General features: G+C 45.7%; 1 protein-coding gene across 1 annotated transcript; it reads left to right on the forward strand.

The window, feature by feature from the left end:
* Nucleotides 1-13334: 13334 nt before the first annotated feature.
* On the forward strand, nucleotides 13335-18817 carry LOC141073085 (uncharacterized). Its single transcript, XM_073560414.1, has 2 exons — nucleotides 13335-14796; nucleotides 16012-18817. The coding sequence occupies exon 2, from the start codon at nucleotides 16617-16619 to the stop codon at nucleotides 18480-18482; it is 1866 nt and encodes a 621-aa protein (XP_073416515.1). The 5' UTR covers nucleotides 13335-14796; nucleotides 16012-16616; the 3' UTR covers nucleotides 18483-18817.
* Nucleotides 18818-18829: the final 12 nt, after the last annotated feature.

Genomic DNA, 18829 nt, shown 5'->3' on the forward strand with positions numbered 1-18829 from the left:
TTTGATTGATTGATTGAAATAACTTAGACAGAAACAGGTTTTGTTCAAGACTATTCTTGTATTTCGCACCATCCATCTTCCCCTCGAGTCGGACCATTTTCACTGTCCTTGCTGCCAAAAAATATTCCCACAAATCGAAAAACTGACCGTCACATCCAAACATGAATTAGGTGTGAACAGGTGCCTACCTAGAGTCGCCAACTCATATACAATCAAACAAACAAGGCAGCACTCTGCAGAGCTATAGCATGCAAAAATGAAACATGAAAATTGAATTACTGCACTAGAAACATGAAAATTTGAGAGTGCTTACCGCATAAATTGGCCAATTCATGTGTACCTGGTAGCCATGGTAAGGCGATTCCCGTATACCAGGACCTAACAATGCCGATCCTCTCTTAGACAGTCTAATATCTTCGTGGAGGGGTAGTGATCCTGCTGTGATTAAAGACTCCTGAGGCTAAGGGGCGGAGTGCTCAGTCAGAAGGCCAATGCATTCAAATCAAAAAACTGACCGTCACATCCAAACATGAACTAGGTGTGAACAGGTGCCTACCTAGAGTCTAGGAGAGAATTATTTTTTTAAATCAAGTATTTTTTATTAAAGCATAAATCCAGATTGTACCACAGTCTGACACAAACTCCAGACAGATAGTAGTCAAAGCAGATTAATACATTTTCCTTTAACAAGAACTGACACCCTTGCCCAAAAACCCGCCCCCCACCTACCCCCCAATCCCCATCCCCATAACCTTTATTAACAACCTAATTCATCACGTCGTGATAAAATTACATACAGCTTTGTCGACATACAAGTAGAAATGCCCACAAAAGCAGTTAAACTCCCACCCTAACCTGCAACAGCTCAGCCAATGCCACACCCAGATAATCCATCCGCCTCACACATTTTTGAATTTTGTATGTTGACCTCTCTTAATGTACTGTATATATTCCTTTCCATGAAGTTTATTTTATTCACAAATTCTTTTTGAACTGGTGGTTGTTCATTAACCAGTGCATCGCAATAAGCTTCCTAGCAGCATACAGCATTTTTGCAATAGCCAATCTCCCACATTCATCCATAGCAATATCATCCACACATCCCAAGAGGCATGTCAGCAGGTTACGCACAATATTAACCCCCATCACTTCTTGGATCAAATTGAGCACCTTCACCCAAAAGGACTTAAAGCGAGAACACGACCACTTCATGTGTAGAAGGTCGGCTCCTTCAGAGCATCTTGGGCATTTTGAGTCTTCTCAGTCCTGCCTTCATCATCCATACTGGGGTCCTGTACACTCTATAGACTAAGTATAACTGTGACACCCTGCTAGCCTCACTCATAGATACCTCGGGGATATATTGTAGTATGGACTCCCACTGAGACTCCAAAAAGTAACCCAAGTGTGCCATCCATTTTTCCCTCAGCATTAACAGATGCTTTAGTAAAAATGTGTCTAACAGGCCCCTGTACATTAAAGTGTTAAACATGTTCTTCTGAGGTCCAACAAACTGACTGCAAAACCACACGCGACACTTGATTCTGCTTATTTAGGGCATGTCTCGACTGCAAATACTGGAAGAATAACTTCTGACTCAAAGGAAACTCATTCCTGAGCATTCTAAACGTTTTAAGAAACGCCACCATCAAACAACTGAGACATGAACCAAATGCCTATACGCCTCCACTGACCAAACAGCTGCAATATCATGAGCTCCGCCAGTCTAGGGTCAAACCAAATTGACACATACCACGTAAATTCTGTTACACCCCTACACTTTAATTTTCTGCCAGACTTTCCCCAACATAACTATGGTTGGGAAACTTTTTGGGTTCATTCTGAATCTGCTCGCTTCCAAACTAGCTAACAATGGACCCCTCCCCACTATAAATTCACTTATCCCAGCTGATGTACTTTGACTCGTGTCACGAATCGCAGGGGGGATATATTTGGGTATCCCACCGCTGCCACCAATATGTCATGAACCAGGGTGTCTGGTTGTCCCCAGTTCGTCAGGTATCCTATTTGATGACCCCACTCCAGTTCGTTTTGGAACTTGCGGCTCTCTGGCGCCCCCTTACCCTCAGGTCAGTTAGGGAACTGCACCTAGGATAAGTAGTCGCCGGACAGGCCGCCTCGATGTGTTACGGCTACTAGGCACGCTGCAGCGAGGGAAATATAACTACTCCCAGCCGCAGCCAGGCAATACGCTCATAAAACCCGTTCTGCCCCTGCCAGCTTTGCCCAGCAAGCCCAGGACACGGACCCTATTTCTATGATTAGTAATGGGTCAGGAGCCAACCCAATAAGTAGCGAATTTAGCCTCAGAGGACGTGAAGATATGTTATAGAGCAAGGAGAAACGAAGCTAGTAATTTTCTAGATTTTACTCCAAAAGGTAGGCAGTGTTTACAACAGGTATAAAAGATATTACAAAATGAGACAATTGAAATCTGTACAAATGATTACAAAATGACAGGGATTAAAAGGAGAAAAACACAGTTGCTTAAGTCATTTCATAGCAGACCGTGCGGGGGAGGGGCAATACATCACAGTGCATCACAGAGCATCTCTGTATCAGGATTCCAGGGCAAAGACCCCTGCAAAATGAGCTCCCACTATCTTATACCTCCTGGTCATGACATCACTGAAGGGCCTGACTTATGGAAGCACTCCTCTTTTCTCAGAAGGGCTAACACATACTGAAAACTCAAGTATCAAATCTCGGGGAGGGAACCTCGTATAGCGACCAACAAAGTATCATCTTACTCAAATTGACGTTGGCATTAATTTGAGCCCAAACACGAAGTACCTGTGTGGACCAGTTAAGTAGGAATCCATTTCTTAGATTCCACTGCACCTGGAGTCTAGAAAACTAAAAGGGTGGGTAGCTCTAACGAAGCACATCCTAAATATCTAACTGTCATACCTATAACACCAACTGAGGTTAAGATATGCCCTAATATTTAGATCTTAAATCAACTCTATCTTAGACAAAAGAACGTTTCCCTAACTGCCTTCAGCCAGCGTAGGGCCATAAACTCGTATCATGTTACACAGAGTGTAGAGCTAGAAGGAGCTGGGAGGGGAGGGGAGGGGAGGGGGGTCGAAAAGCCCCCAGCATGAGTCCTGCAAGGTTCAGTCCTATGGCTCCTGCTCTTCTCCATTTACACCTTCGGCCTGGGACAGTTAATAGAATCCCACGGCTTTCAGTTTCACCTCTTTGCTGATTACTTTTAGGATAAAATTCTTGGATTTAAGTGCGCCGCCAGACAAATTTCATATCCATAAACAGGTTGATGAATTAACCCTTTTATTCCCAGCGCGTTTCGAAGTTCATAGTACTTCTTCCTCAGGGGATGACATATAATAATAATATAACATAAGACCCTATTGCGCTTCTGTTTTTGCCTATAGTGTGAACCTCTTTGCTGATTACACACAGATCTACATCTCTGGACCCGTTATCACCTCCCTACTAACCAGAATCCCACAATGTCTGCTATTTCATCCTTCTCTGCTAGATTTCTAAAACATAATATAGACAACACAATTCATCATCTTTCCTCCATCTCACTCAACCCCCGAAACAGACCTCTCCATCAAAATAAATGGATGCTCCCTGTCCCCCGTCCCAAAAGCTCGCTGCCTCTGGGTAACCCTGGATTGTAATCTTTCCTTCAAACCACACATACAAGCCCTTTCAACTTCCTGCTGACTCCAACTCAAAAATATTTCCTTAAACATGAATCTGCAAAAACCTTAGTCTATACCCTCATCATCTCCCGCCTCGACTACTGCAACCTCCTGTTTTGTAATCTAACATGCTTGCACCTTTACAATCTCTCCTAAACTCTGCTGCCTGACTAATCCACCTGTCCCCCCGCTATTCCCCGGCCTCTCTGTCAGTCCCTGCACTGGCTCCCCATTACCCAGAGACTCCAGTTCAAAACCCTAACCATGGCAGACAAAGCCATCCACAACATGTGTCCTCCATACATCTCTATATAAAAATACCATGAGCACAACTAAGGGGTGGTGCTAAGGTTAGGTTCCCAAACCATATGTAGATTAAGTATAAACCTAGCACTTAACTTAGATGCGTGGAAACAAGAATTTATTGTAGCACACGAAAAAACGTTTCAGTCAATTGTGACCTTCAGTTACTACAACAGTAAATAAATAAAAACAAATATAACGTGATATTACACAAATCAAACATACAAAAAATAGAATAGGATGTAACAAAAGTATGTACACAGCAAAGTTAATGCTCCTATAAGCATAAATCATAAGGTATAGAGGGTAATCACCAGATACATCGCACAATCCTAAACAAAGCTGAGTGATTGGAAAATGGAAAAATAAAGTGCTCAGTGGGGTTGTGAGACATACCGTGTTAAATTCAGTATGCAAGGTACGAGAATGTCTCTGATAGACCTGATGTGCTTTATAACATCTATGAGAGAAGATATGGCCAGGTGAGTATATGACATAGTTGATGAAGGATATATGCAAGTGCAATACTTACAACAGAGATCCGTATTGGAAGGTGCGCATACAGAGCTGCAAAATATCTAAAAAGGAGGTAATGGCCATCACTAAAAGAAAAGGACTGCTGCCGCCGTATATAATAACAGGAGAGATGGAGGTAGTACCTTAATCGTGCATGAGGATCGGGCACTCGTGCCACCGGACGCGGTATCCACCGCAAGTCTGACAGCACAGGACCTCGCACAGAGTTAAGAGAGGAAAGGGGGCGGGCCTGATGTGACAGCCACTAACATAGTAAATACTGCCCGACCGGAACAGCATGGCCGTGCGTTCCACATCGTGCAATACATGCATTCCAGCAGATAAATGCTGGATTAACTCTAAAGAACCATTCAGAACGCATAATAAAGTTAGCGGTTATGTATATCAGTGGGGTATGAGTGGGGAGATAGAACTAAAGAATGGAGATCTCTCAATTAACAGGTGGCTGGAGTGGAAGATAATGGGAATGCATAATGGGGGGGGAAGGCTCTGAATAGTCCCAACTAACCCTCCGTCAGGAACAATATCTTTACTAACGAGTTAGGGAATGATGTGCCTGTCAGGCGCACGGCTAGAAAAATACCTATATCATCTAATTTTTGCACTTTCAGTGCTCTAAAAGTGATCAGTGACCTTCATAGGGTTGTAATAAAAGAGACTACACATAATCAGGTGCAAAAAAAAGACCATTAACATAAAAGTAATAACTCTGAACTACAAACATTTCAAAACTCCCGCCAAATAGCCCCCAGTTTGACGCTTACAAATAACTCTATAAAGAAAATTTAGGGAAACAAACTTAATTTTAAGGTACCTAAAGTAATATTACACACATTCATTCAGAAATAGATCCTGAATTTTCCCCAGAAAAAAAACATTTGCAGAGCAAAGAGCAAGAATTACACCTCATTTTTGCATGTGTCAGGCAGATTGCATTATGACATTTGTGACATTCATAATTAGAAAGCCTTCCGTTTCTGCTTTCCGTGGTGCAGATGGTGCATCTCCTTCTTTTGGGAGGTGGTTCAGGTGGTGGATTTTCACTATCATCTTCTGGGCAGAATCTTTTGATCTTAACTTGAAGGCCAGAGGGGATACCGATAGTTTTCATACTTCTGCGTAGCTCTCTAAGCACTAGTTCATGGGCCAATTTTTTCAGATAGACTCGTCTACGGAGTGGTTCAAGCTGGTTTTCAAGGTAAATAACTTGTGAATTTTACCACCCAAACATAGTGAAAAATATGACCATTGGCCAGCGCTTCGTGTTTCTGCTGACGCTGAAAGTTGAGCACATCTGATCAGCTGTATCAACACCCCCTTTGGTTGCATTATAAAATGTAATTATCTCCGTTTATTTTTTGTGCCTCAGACCCAGGATCGATGGCACCATCATTATGAAGTGTTGAGAGAAGTACTTTTTTTTTTCGCGTGGTACATAGGAAACCAAAACCTTTCCATTATGGAATGCAAACATACTGCTATACTGTTTTCTCCCTTTCACACTTATAAACTGTGTAGACAATCTTTTTTATTTTTTCTTACAGTTGCGACAAATGAAAGGTACTGCATTTTCAGATAATCAATCAGATCACAACTTGAAAACCAATTATCAGCAGTTATATTGTGACCCGATCCAATAAGGGCTCAGCCATTCTTTTTACAACATCACTGGGTATGTTGCTGACACAGTAAGGACCTTCTGGTTGTTTTCCTGCATAAATTTCAAGGTTGTTTGTGTAGGTCTTACTGGCATCAACAAGGGCATACATTTTTATTCCGTATTTGCTAGGCTTTGATGGAATGTATTGACGAAAACCAGGGAGCATTTCATCAGTAGTGAGATTCGCCCCAGGGCAATAGCTTTTACAGTTTTCCACAAATTTTTGGAATAAATCGCGAATTGGAGCAAGCCGGTCATATGTTTTTCGTTTGGTTCAGGTAATTCTGTCGTCAAACCAAAGGCAACGAATTAGAACCTTGAATCTTTTTAGAGACATAACAAGGCCAAATGTTTCAATTCCATCACCATCTTTACTCCAAAGTTCCTTCAAACTTTGTCGATTTGCCCTATAAGCTCCTATAACAATCCAAAAAAAGCATGCAGTTCTATTTCATCTGTGGCCTTGATGATTCTGTTGCAGATGAACTTGTCCTTTATGTCTATATATTGGTTTGTATACGTGACAATAGAGACCAGAATGTCATCTGTGAAAAAACTATTCCAGTATTCCGCTGCAGTTTTTGCATTACTTGCTGTTCCTATAACTGCAGGAAGGTGAGTGATGTTTTGAGGTTCCCTACGTTTTTTTCATGGGTGGCTTCTTGTTCCATTTGTTTTTTTCATCTTTTCCCATATAATATGATTCTACATCTTCTTCATCCTCATCACTGTCACCATCTTGCTCTGTTTCAGAATCAATTTCACATACTTCCACCTCATCATGAGAATCAATCTCACTTTCTTCTCCTAAATCATCAGTGTGGGATCTGCATCATCATCTAACAGCATGTTTCTCACCTCCTCAACGTGAAGGGGTTCTGATAAATTATCCTCTCCATTTCAGCAGATAATCTGAAGCAAGAGAAAGAATATGTGTTAGGGAACAATATGCCTGAGAAGCACACTTTCATTTGTAATCTGCCTTATTTCTATGAAATATCCACACACTTTGCACTATCCATTCATAAAACAAGCTAAATAATTGTGATGACTAAAAACATAAAACACCAACCTTATAAAGTGTGACGTGTTCGGGAACAATGAGCCTGAGAAGCCAGCACAATTCTATCTGCCCTCCTGAAGCTCTGCAATCCATTTGTGGTATCAGCTAGAGCCAGGAAGCTACCTGGAGGAGGGGATTTCAGAACAATCTGGTGAGGAGGGAGAAATGAATGGAAAAGAGAAGCGCCTGTCAGGCACATTAGTCCCGTCCGAGGGTCAAGTAAGACAGTAAGATGGTAAGAGGTCACTAAGACAGTGTGAACACAGTCTAATGGCAGTGAATAGTTTTTTATTATGCACAATACGAATTATACAGAGGAGGCAAAGCATATATAGTGTTTACTAGTGAGTAGAGGCATATTCAGTTAAGCCAGAGGTCTGTGGAACAGTGACCATAACATGAGATTCCACATGCGCGAGGGATAGACTTGTGGTAGTGACATCTTATCCACAGACATTAGTATAGATGGCTCTGAGAGAGAAAAAATACATTAGTAAACTCATATTAACAAACAGCCTCCTAAATTCATGGCATAATTTAACAGAGTACAACATAGCTGCAAAATGACCTTACTGATTAAAGGGCCTGTAACAAAAATTGGGTATCACATAAATGCTGATAGCTCGTACTCCCTATTCAAACCCTTAGGGCTCGTAGTATCCAGAGTGTGGATCCAAAAGGCTTCACGTTTCTTAAGGTTGAGGATCCTATTGCCTCCACGGCGGGGGGGGTGACACTTGTTCGATCACCTGGAATTGCAATTGGGAGATGTTGTGGCCATCTATACTAATGTCTGTGGATAAGACGTCACTACCACAAGTCTATCCCTTGCGCATGTGGAATTTCATGTCACGGTCACTCTTCCACAGACCTCTGGCTTAACTGAATATGCCTCTACTCACTAGTAAACACTATATACGCTTTGCCTCCTCTGTATAATTCGTATTGTGCATAATAAAAAACTATTCACTGCCATTAGACTGTGTTCACACTGTCTTAGTGACCTCTTACCATCTTACTTAATTGGGACTATTCAGTGCCGTTTCACTCCTTTATGCATTCCCATTATCTTCCACTCCAGCCACCTAATTGTTAATTGAGAGATCTCCATTCTTTAGTTCCATCTCCCTCCTCACACCCCACTGCCATAGATAACCGCTAACTTTATGCGTTCTGAACAGTCCTTTAGAGTTAATCCAGCATTTATCTGCTGGAACGCATGTATTGCAAGACGTGGAACGCACGGCCATGCTGTTCCGGTGTATTGCCAAGTTTTTAACACTAAGGTTCAGATACGGCTTTAAAGAAGGCTACTGCTTGCGATATAATGCAATTTTATTTCAAGGTACAAAATTAAAGGAATAGTATCCAAATAGTATGATTGCGTACACTTTTGTATATTTTAAGATTGAAAGGTTAAGTACATATAATGATTAAGTATATATAAAGATTAACTATATACAGTATATTCACATCATCAATCACCAAGAGGCTTTTAAACATCATCCGTCTGGAATATCAGAGAAGCCACACCAAGACAGAGACCCCTGGAAGATTCACAACACTGCACGGGCGTCCCCACTTATGCAGATATCAACACTGTACATGTTTACAGGTATCCAGTTTTGCTTCTGTCTAAGTCATGTTTCTCTGGTCTTAAATAGTAAATTACACTTATGTGTAACTACTAGTTTCATCCCACCCCTCAAGTGGCCAGCTATCAAGGTCGGATGAAACAGATATCATGGAATCATCAGACAATGGGTCGTAAACCCTGAGAATATAAAAACCACAATGGATTTAAATAAAACCACCACAGACAGAGGTTAAATCAACCTTAATGTTTTACAATGACAAACATAGATAAACATAGAACTGTTTGTGAAGTGAAATGGTTTCAGGTAATAGACAATAGTTCTCAAGATTGTGTCACTTGTGAGCATTGTCTGTCACATCATAAATGCAGCTGTCTAATGGTCTGATAAACCCACCACGTAAACCTTAATGTTTTACAATGACAGACACCAAACATAGATAAACATAGAACTGTTTGTAACTGTTAATGTCTGACCAGAAATGCAGCTTTATAATATACAGAATGCATTCTGTGCATTTCAATATGGACTCAAAATAGCCATTTTTATATTTGCACTACATCCGGTTTGTTACTTCCGGTCAGGCATTATTTACTATGCTAGTGGCTGTCACATCAGGCCCGCCCCCTTTCCTCTCAACTCCGTGCGAGGTCCTGTGCTGTCAGACTTGCGGTGGATACCGCGTCCGGTGGCACGAGTGCCCGATCCTCGTGCACGATTAAGGTACTACCTCCATCTCTCCTGTTATTATATACGGCGGCAGCAGTCCTTTTCTTTTAGTGATGGCCATTACCTCCTTTTTAGATATTTTGCAGCTCTGTATGCTCACCTTCCAATACGGATCTCTGTTGTAAGTATTGCACTTGCATATATCCTTCATCAACTATGTCATATACTCACCTGGCCATATCTTCTCTCATAGATGTTATAAAGCACATCAGGTCTCCTATCAGAGACATTTTCGTACCTTGCATACTGAATTTAACACGGTATGTTTCACAACCCCACCGAGCACTTTATTTTTCCATTTTCCAATCACTCAGCCTTGTCTAGGATTGTGCGCTGTATCTGGTGATTACCCTCTATACTTAATGATTTATGCATATAGGACCATTAACTTTGCTGTGTACATACTTTTGTTACATCCTATTCTATTTTTTGTATGTTTGATTTGTGTAATATCACGTTATATTTATTTGTTATTTATTTACTGTTGTAGTAACTGAAGGTCACAATTGACCGAAAGTTTTTTCGTGTGCTACAATTCTTGTTTCCATGCATCTAAGTGCTAGGTTTATACTTAATCTCCATACATCTGTGACCTCGTCTCCTGGTACTTACCTGCAAGCAACCTCCGATCCTCACAAGATCTCTGTAACGTCCGTCTGTTACGAGTCTGAGCTGCAAGTAAGACAGCACCCTGAGAGACCCTTTACCCCCATACAGGGATCTGGAATTACAGCGGCGCCCAAGGGGTAGCTGCCTATGAGAACAGCAGACCAGGGCAGGACGGTCGCCAGGAAGGGACTAATAAATGGGACCGAAAGCGTAGTCAGGAGTCAAAGTCAAAACCGGGTGAGCAGCAGAAATACAAAATCGGCAGGCTGTAGAAGGGTCAGAAATCTAGGCTGAGGTCAGAGTCAAAATAGTAACTTAACACTAGATCACTGGGGAAACCAAGACTATATCTGGCGGCCTGCAGGACAGGCTCCAAAGTATTTGAAGGACACAGCTACCTCTCACTGGCTCACAGCCTGATGACCTAATCTGGACCGCCCCCAGAACCAGGCCAGAAGGCGATGCACGACTGGCACCAACCACTTCACCTCTGACAGAAGAGCGAAGCCTGCGCCCACCAGGCGCCTGCACAGGGACCCCTTCTCTGTCACCACCATCACACACAGTAGAAATACGGCGATGCCCAATGACAGAGGCATGCGTCAAAGGAGCGGGACCATATGAGGATATAGCCCTCCTATCACCGGCACCACCAGTCGAAGGAGTCCGGCGCCTCCCAGCGGCCGAGGCAGGAGCACCAGCCACTGAGTCCAACGGCGACATGACAGTCTCCTTCTCTACTCCCCTCTTCCCACAATCGCATACTAGATCTCTCCCGTGCTTCCCCCCTACTCTGGGACTCTCTACCACAATATATCAGACTCTCGCCTACCATAGAAACCTTCAAAAAGAACCTGAAGACCGACCTCTTCCGACAAGCCTACAACCTGCAGTAACCACCGATCTACTAGACCACTGCACGACCAGCTCTGCATCACCTATTGTATCCTCAACCAGCCTTTGTAGATTGTGAGCCCTCGCGGGCAGGGTCCTCTCTCCTCCTGCACCAGTCGTGACTTATATTGTTTAAGATTATTGTCCTTGTTTTTTATTATGTACACCCCTCCTCACATGTAAAGCACCATGGAATAAATGGCACTATAATAAAATGCAGGACTATGTGTGCCCATTATACTGTATGAAAGACTATGTGAAGCCATTATACTGTATAGAGGACTATGTGTGCCCATTATACTATATGGAGGACTACGTGAAGCCATTATACTGTATGGAGGACTATGGTATGCCCATTATACTGTATGGAGGACTATGTGAAGCCATTATACTGTATGGAGGACTATGGTATGCCCATTATACTGTATAGAGGACTATGTGAAGCCATTATACTGTATGGAGGACTATGTAAAGCCATTATACTGTATGGAGGACTATGTGAAGCCATTATACTGTATGGAGGACTATGTGAAGCCATTATACTGTATGGAGGACTATGTAAAGCCATTATACTGTATGGAGGACTATGGTATGCCCATTATACTGTATGGAGGACTATGTGAAGCTATTATACTGTATGGAGGACTATGTGGGGCCATTATACTGTATGGAGGACTATGTGGAGCCATTATACTGTATGGAGGACTATGTGGGGCCATTATACTGTATGGAGGACTCTGTGGGGCCATTATACTGTATGGAGGGCTGTGTATGACAGTTGGAGAATCAAGCTGTGATGGGGGTCACCATTCTTTGTTGGGGGAATTGAGAGAAGGGGGTACAGTAGGGTCATCATACAGTTTGTGTGGAGGTATTAACTGTGGGGGTATCATACTGTGTTCGGGGCACTTTTGTTTGCATCATACTTTATCTGTTTTATTCAAGGTTTTTTTCTTTTGTTATTACATATTTATATGCGGCCATTGGGCCTTGTGCTTTTTACTGATCTTACATAACATTATATTATTCCAATATAATTACAAAAGTTAATCGTTTTATTGATAAAGAAAAAGTTCCTCAAACTTTTTTTTAACAAATATCAAGTTTGGCGGGTGACTTAGGGACAAAATTAAAAGCTTTTACAATGTGTTTTTAGTTTGACATCCCTGGCTTAAAGGGTTATTCCCATCATGGTAAAGGGTTACAATTGCAAAGAGATTGTTGGACTTTTACTTTTGATTAAAAATCCTCTTCATTCTCAAGACCAAACCTCCACTATAATTGATGGCCAGTATCTTAGGCATGGAGTGCAGCGCTTACAAGCTCTTTGCTATAGACTCTATAGCACACTAATGTACGAGTTGTTTTTCTCATCTAAAACCTCAGTATTCAGGATAAATTGCAGTGTTGGCACTTTGCGCTAAATAAGTGGATTTTGTATTGCAGTTTGGGCACTCGGCCTCTATAAGGTTCGCCATCATTGGCCTCCACGCTGTCCCTCCTACACACTATACACACACATTATGACCTATAGCCTCCACACTGTCTCCGTCTGCAGTGCTGGTCCCCACAATACCCTCTCTACATACCGTACCCATCTTCACACTACTGCCTCCATATTATTCCTCCACAATGTCCCTCCTTATATACTGCCTCCAACACTGAATCTTCAGCGCCACTGAGAACTTACCTTCCCCTCCTTTGTGGCGCTCACCACACACAGCCTGCACCCCATGCACACTGCACACACAGCCTGCACCCAGTGTATCCACCAGCCTTTACGCCATGTACTACCCATATTTAGCCTACATGCCATTTACCCCTAAATACAGCTTGCACCCCATGTTCCCCCTATATATAGCGGATGGTAGTTTTAGGAGGATGTGCAGTGTTAGTTTTCCACCACACATTGCATTCTAGATTTAGCCCATAAAATTATACTTTGGTCTCCTCTGACCAGAGACTGTTATCCCAAATCCTCGCTGTGCCCATTTTTCACCCACTCCTGGTTTTGGATAACAAACACTGATGGAAACTACTGACCAAATACTGACTGTGTGAAAGTGACCTAATCTTTGTCCTGTGGACAGATTCTCCCCCCTGAGCTGTGGATCTCTGCAGCTCCTACAGTGGCCATGGGCCTCCTGGTTGTTTCTCTAAATAGTTCTCTCCTTGCATGGGACGTCAGGTTAGGTGGGCGGCCATGTCTTGGTAGGTTTGCAGTTGTGCTATACTCCTTGCTTAGTTGGCTGATGGATTGCACAATGCTCCGTGAGATCTTCAGATCTTGGGCTGTCATTTTATAACCTATATCAAAACACTGTCCTTCACATCGAAACATAAAAATCAGGTGTGACCAGGTGCTTACCTAGAGTCACCAACACATATACCATAAACATAAAAGGCAGCACTCTGTAGCGCTATAGCGTTCAAATATGAAAAGTGAATTGCATTACTGCACTAGAAATATGAAATATTGAGAATGCTTAGCGCACAAATTGGCCAATTCATGTGTACCTGGTAGCCATGTTTGGATGTGACGGTCAGTTTTTTGATATTTGTATTAGCCTGCTGACTGAGCACTCCGCCCATTAGAGTCAGGCATTTTCAATTGCAACAGTATCCTATCCCTCCAGTGAGTTTTAGACTTTAGTCTAGAAGAGGATTCACATTAGGTTCCCAGAAGAACTGGAGACTGTCTAAGAGAGGAATGGCAATAGGTCCTGGCAAACGAGAATCACCTTAGCGTGGCTGCCAGTTACACAGGAAATGGCCAATTTGTGGGCTACACAATCTCAATATTTCTAGTGCAGTAATGCAGGTCAATTTTCATATTTAATAATAATAATAATAATCTTTATATAGCGCCAACATATTCTGCAGCGCTTTACAGTTGAACAGTTTCAAACACAACAGTCATAAGTAACAACGTTAACAATACAATAATTAAAGCGAAATAAGACGACCCTGCTCGTGGAGCTTACAATCTACAATGAGGTGGGGGAGATACAAAGCACAGGTTTGTATTTACAATGATGTTTTTACAATGATGGTCCAGCCATCTTCAGCGGGTGGGGGTTAGATGGAGATAGTGAATGGGCTACACACACACAAACATAACATAACTTTGATTACTGAATGTGATAGGCCGCTCTGAACAAATGTGTTTTGAGCGAGCGCCTAAAACTATGCAAATTGTGGATGGTCCTAATATCTTGGGGTAGAGCATTCCAGAGGATAGGAGCAGCACGGGAGAAGTCTTGGAGTCGGGAGTGGGAGGTACGGATTAGGGCAGAGGATAGTCGAAAGTCATTTGCAGAGCGCAGCGGTCGGTTAGGCCGATAGACAGAAATGAGGGAGGAGATGTAAGGGGGTGCCGCACTGTGGAGAGCTTTGTGGGTGAGAACAAGTACTTTGAATTGTACCCTGTAATGAATGGGCAGCCAGTGTAACGACTGGCGAAGAGCGGACGCATCTGAGTAACGATTAGCCAGATGGACAACCCTGGCTGCTGCACTAAGGATAGACTGGAGAGGGGAGAGTCGAGTGAGAGGGAGGCCAATTAATAGAGCATTACAGTAGTCCAGGCGGGAGTGGATCAGGGCGACAGTGAGAGTTTTTGTTGTTTCCATGGTGAGAAAAGGGCGGATTCTAGAGATGTTCTTTAGATGTAAGCGGCACGAGCGGGCAAGAGATTGTATATGGGAGGTGAAGGAGAGATCGGAGTCAAACATAACACCCACACAGCGCGCCTGCTGTCGGGGTGTTATTATGGTGCCACCCACAGAGGGAAATGTCGGATTTAGGGAGGTTAGTAGATGGTCGGAGCAGAAGAAGTTCAGTTTTGGAGAGGTTGAGTTTCAGAAAGAGAGCAGACATGATGTTGGAGACTGCAGTCAGTGGCGTTTTGTAGTACAGCGGAGGTAAGGTCAGGGGATGATGTGTACAGTTGTGTGTCATCAGCATAAAGATGGTACTGAAAGCCAAATCTGCTGATGGTCTGTCCAATTGGGGCCATGTAGAGAGAGAAGAGAAGGGGGCCAAGGACTGACCCCTGAGGTACCCCAACAGTGAGAGGAAGAGGAGATGAAGTGGAGCCAGAAAACAGAACACTGAAGGAGCGGTCGGAAAGATAGGAGAACCAGGAAAGAGCAGTGTCCTTAATGCCTAGTGACTGGAGCCTAGAGAGTAGGAGAGGATGGTCAACAGTGTCGAAAGCTGCAGAAAGGTCAAGAAGAATGAGCAGAGAGTGGTCACCATTACGTTTTGCTGTCAGAAGGTCATTGGTCACTTTGATGAGTGCAGTTTCTGTCGAATGTAGGGGGTGGAAACCGGACTGTGAAGGGTCTAGGAGGGAGTGAGTGGAGAGGTAACGGGTAAGGCGGGAGTATATCAGGCGCTCCAAGAGTTTAGAGATGAAGGGGAGATTGGAGACTGGTCTGTAGTTGTTTGTGCAGGATGGGTCGAGGGTGGGTTTCTTTAGTAATGGAGTAGTGATGGAGTGTTTGAAGGAGGAGGGGAAAATGCCAGAGGAGAGGGAGAGATTAAAGATTGTAGTTAGGTGAGTTGTGACGACTGGAGAGACTGGAGGAGATATGAGGGAATGGGGTCGGTTGTGCATGTAGTCGGACGAGAAGAGGAGAGGAGCCTGGAGACTTCTTCTGTGATGGGATCGAATGTGGAGAGTGAGCCAGGGGAAATGCAGGGAGGGATGGGAGTCACTGAACTTGGTGATTGGGAGCGGATTTCCTGACGGATATTGTCTATTTTCTCTATATAGTGGGAGGCAAGGTCATCAGCGCAAATGTCTGTGATAGGGGCTTGTGCTTTTGGCCTGAGGAGGGAGTGAAAGGTGTCAAAAAGTTTCTTGGGGTTGTTGGATAGTGAGGAGATCAGGGTGGTGAAGTAGGTCTGTTTGGCGAGGTGAAGGGCAGCGTTATATGTCCTTAACATAAATTTGAAGTGTATGAAGTCTTCTGGTGTGCGGGTTTTCCTCCATAAGCGTTCACAACTCCTAGAGCATCGCTGGAGAAATCGGGTTTGCAATGTGAGCCAGGGCTGTTTTACTCTGTGTTTGGAGGTTCTGAGGGTGAGAGGGAGCTACCTGGTCAAGGGTGCTTCTAAGAGTGTCATTGAAGTGATGTACACAAGTGATGTATATTTGTATGCTATAGCACTGCAGAGTGCTGCCTAAGATGTTTATTATTTTATAACCTAACCCTGCTTTACTCTTCACGACAACTTTATCCCTGATTTAGCTGCCGGGCTCCCTGGTTTTCATGATGCTGTATCATCCCTAATGTCATCACACACTTGTTTGAGGCTTTCAGAAAACTAGTTACGAAAAAATCCCAATTGATACATCTTCTATTCTGCACTACCCCTCAATAAAAGGCCGAGACACCATTTGCCTTCAAATTACATAATTACTAAACTGAGTTCACCAGTGTGATTTACTCACAATATAACTAAAATGGGGTTTCTGCACTGAGGATGTCCTTATAGACAGTACTGTGTGCACAGACATCATGAATACTGTTCCCGTCACCGCTGAGCCGCCTACACCGGAGCCGCCGGAATCTCCTCCATTCTCCTCCCGTCACCGCCGAGCCGTCTACACCGGAGCCGCCGGAATCTCCTCCGTTCTCCTCCCGTCACCGCCGAGCCGTCTACACCGGAGCCGCCGGAATCTCCTCCGTTCTCCTCCCGTCACCGCCGAGCCGTCTACACTGGAGCCGCCGGAATCTCCTCCATTCTCCCGTCACCGCCGAGCCGTCTACACCGGAGCCGCCGGAATCTCCTCCATTCTCCTCCCGTCACCGCCGAGCCGTCTACACCGGAGCCGCCGGAATCTCCTCCATTCTCCTCCAGTCACCGCCGAGCCGTCTACACCGGAGCCGCCGGAATCTCCTCCATTCTCCTCCCGTCACCGCCGAGCCGTCTACACCGAAGCCGCCGGAATCTCCTCCATTCTCCTCCCGTCACCGCCGAGCCGTCTACACCGGAGCCGCCGGAATCTCCTCCATTCTCCTCCCGTCACCGCCGAGCCGTCTACACCGGAGCCGCCGGAATCTCCTCCATTCTCCTCCCGTCACCGCCGAGCCGTCTACACCGGAGCCGCCGGAATCTCCTCCATTCTCCTCCCGTCACCGCCGAGCCGCCTACACCGGAGCCGCCGGAATCTCCTCCATTCTCCTCCCGTCACCGCCGAGCCGTCTACACCGGAGCCGCCGGAATCTCCTCCATTCTCCTCCCGTCACCGCCGAGCCGTCTACACCGGAGCCGCCGGAATCTCCTTCATTCTCCTCCCGTCACCGCCGAGCCGTCTACACCGGAGCCGCCGGAATCTCCTTCATTCTCCTCCCGTCACCGCCGAGCCGTCTACACCGGAGCCGCCGGAATCTCCTCCATTCTCCTCCCTTCACCGCCGAGCCGTCTACACCGGAGCCGCCGGAATCTCCTCCATTCTCCTCCTGTCACCGCCGAGCCGTCTACATCGGAGCCGCCGGAATCTCCTCCCGTCACCGCCGAGCCGTCTACACCGGAGCCGCCGGAATCTCCTTCATTCTCCTCCCGTCACCGCCGAGCCGTCTACATCGGAGCCGCCGGAATCTCCTTCATTCTCCTCCCGTCACCGCCGAGCCGTCTACACCGGAGCCGCCGGAATCTCCTCCATTCTCCTCCCGTCACCGCCGAGCCGTCTACATCGGAGCCGCCGGAATCTCCTCCATTCTCCTCCCGTCACCGCCGAGCCGCCTACACCGGAGCCGCCGGAATCTCCTCCATTCTCCTCCCGTCACCGCCGAGCCGTCTACACCGGAGCCGCCGGAATCTCCTCCATTCTCCTCCCGTCACCGCCGAGCCGTCTACACCGGAGCCGCCGGAATCTCCTTCATTCTCCTCCCGTCACCGCCGAGCCGTCTACACCGGAGCCGCCGGAATCTCCTCCATTCTCCTCCAGTCACCGCCGAGCCGTCTACACCGGAGCCGCCGGAATCTCCTCCATTCTCCTCCCGTCACCGCCGAGCCGTCTACACCGGAGCCGCCGGAATCTCCTCCATTCTCCTCCCGTCACCGCCGAGCCGTCTACATCGGAGCCGCCGGAATCTCCTCCATTCTCCTCCCGTCACCGCCGTGCCGTCTACACCGGAGCCGCCGGAATCTCCTCCATTCTCCTCCCGTCACCGCCGAGCCGTCTACACCGGAGCCGCCGGAATCTCCTCCATTCTCCTCCCGTCACCGCCGAGCCGTCTACACCGGAGCCGCCGGAATCTCACAGGAGACAGAACAAGGAGGAAGAGTCTGCTGCACTGCGAGGAGGGGGAGGAGCACAGGTGACGTCATCACAGTTCCTCCATAACTTCTCTCCTGAGCCCCGCCCCCTGGTCACATGACGGTGACGTCACCACAGGTCCTTCACCTCTTTCCCCCTGAGCCCCGCCCCCTGGTCACATGACGGTGACGTCACCACAGCTCTCCTGAGCCCCGCCCCTTGATCACATGACGGTGACGTCACCACAGGTCCTTCACCTCTTCTCTCCTGAGCTCCGCCCCTGATCACATGACAGTGACGTCACCACAGGTCCTTCAACTCTTCTCTCCTGAGCCACGCCCCCTGGTCACATGATGGTGACGTCACCACAGCACTCCTGAGCCACGCCCCTTGATCACATGACGGTGACGTCACCACAGGTCCTTCACCTCTTCTCTCCTGAGCTCCGCCCCTGATCACATGACAGTG

Source organism: Dendrobates tinctorius, unplaced genomic scaffold (genome assembly GCF_039654945.1).
Source record: "Dendrobates tinctorius isolate UK_male_01 unplaced genomic scaffold, ASM3965494v1 ptg000296l, whole genome shotgun sequence".
NCBI lineage: Eukaryota > Metazoa > Chordata > Amphibia > Anura > Dendrobatidae > Dendrobates > Dendrobates tinctorius.

Bases quoted from the DNA above. Each gene is read 5' to 3' on its own strand.
- LOC141073085 (XM_073560414.1), top strand. From the start codon at position 16,617: ATGAATACTGTTCCCGTCACCGCTGAGCCGCCTACACCGGAGCCGCCG.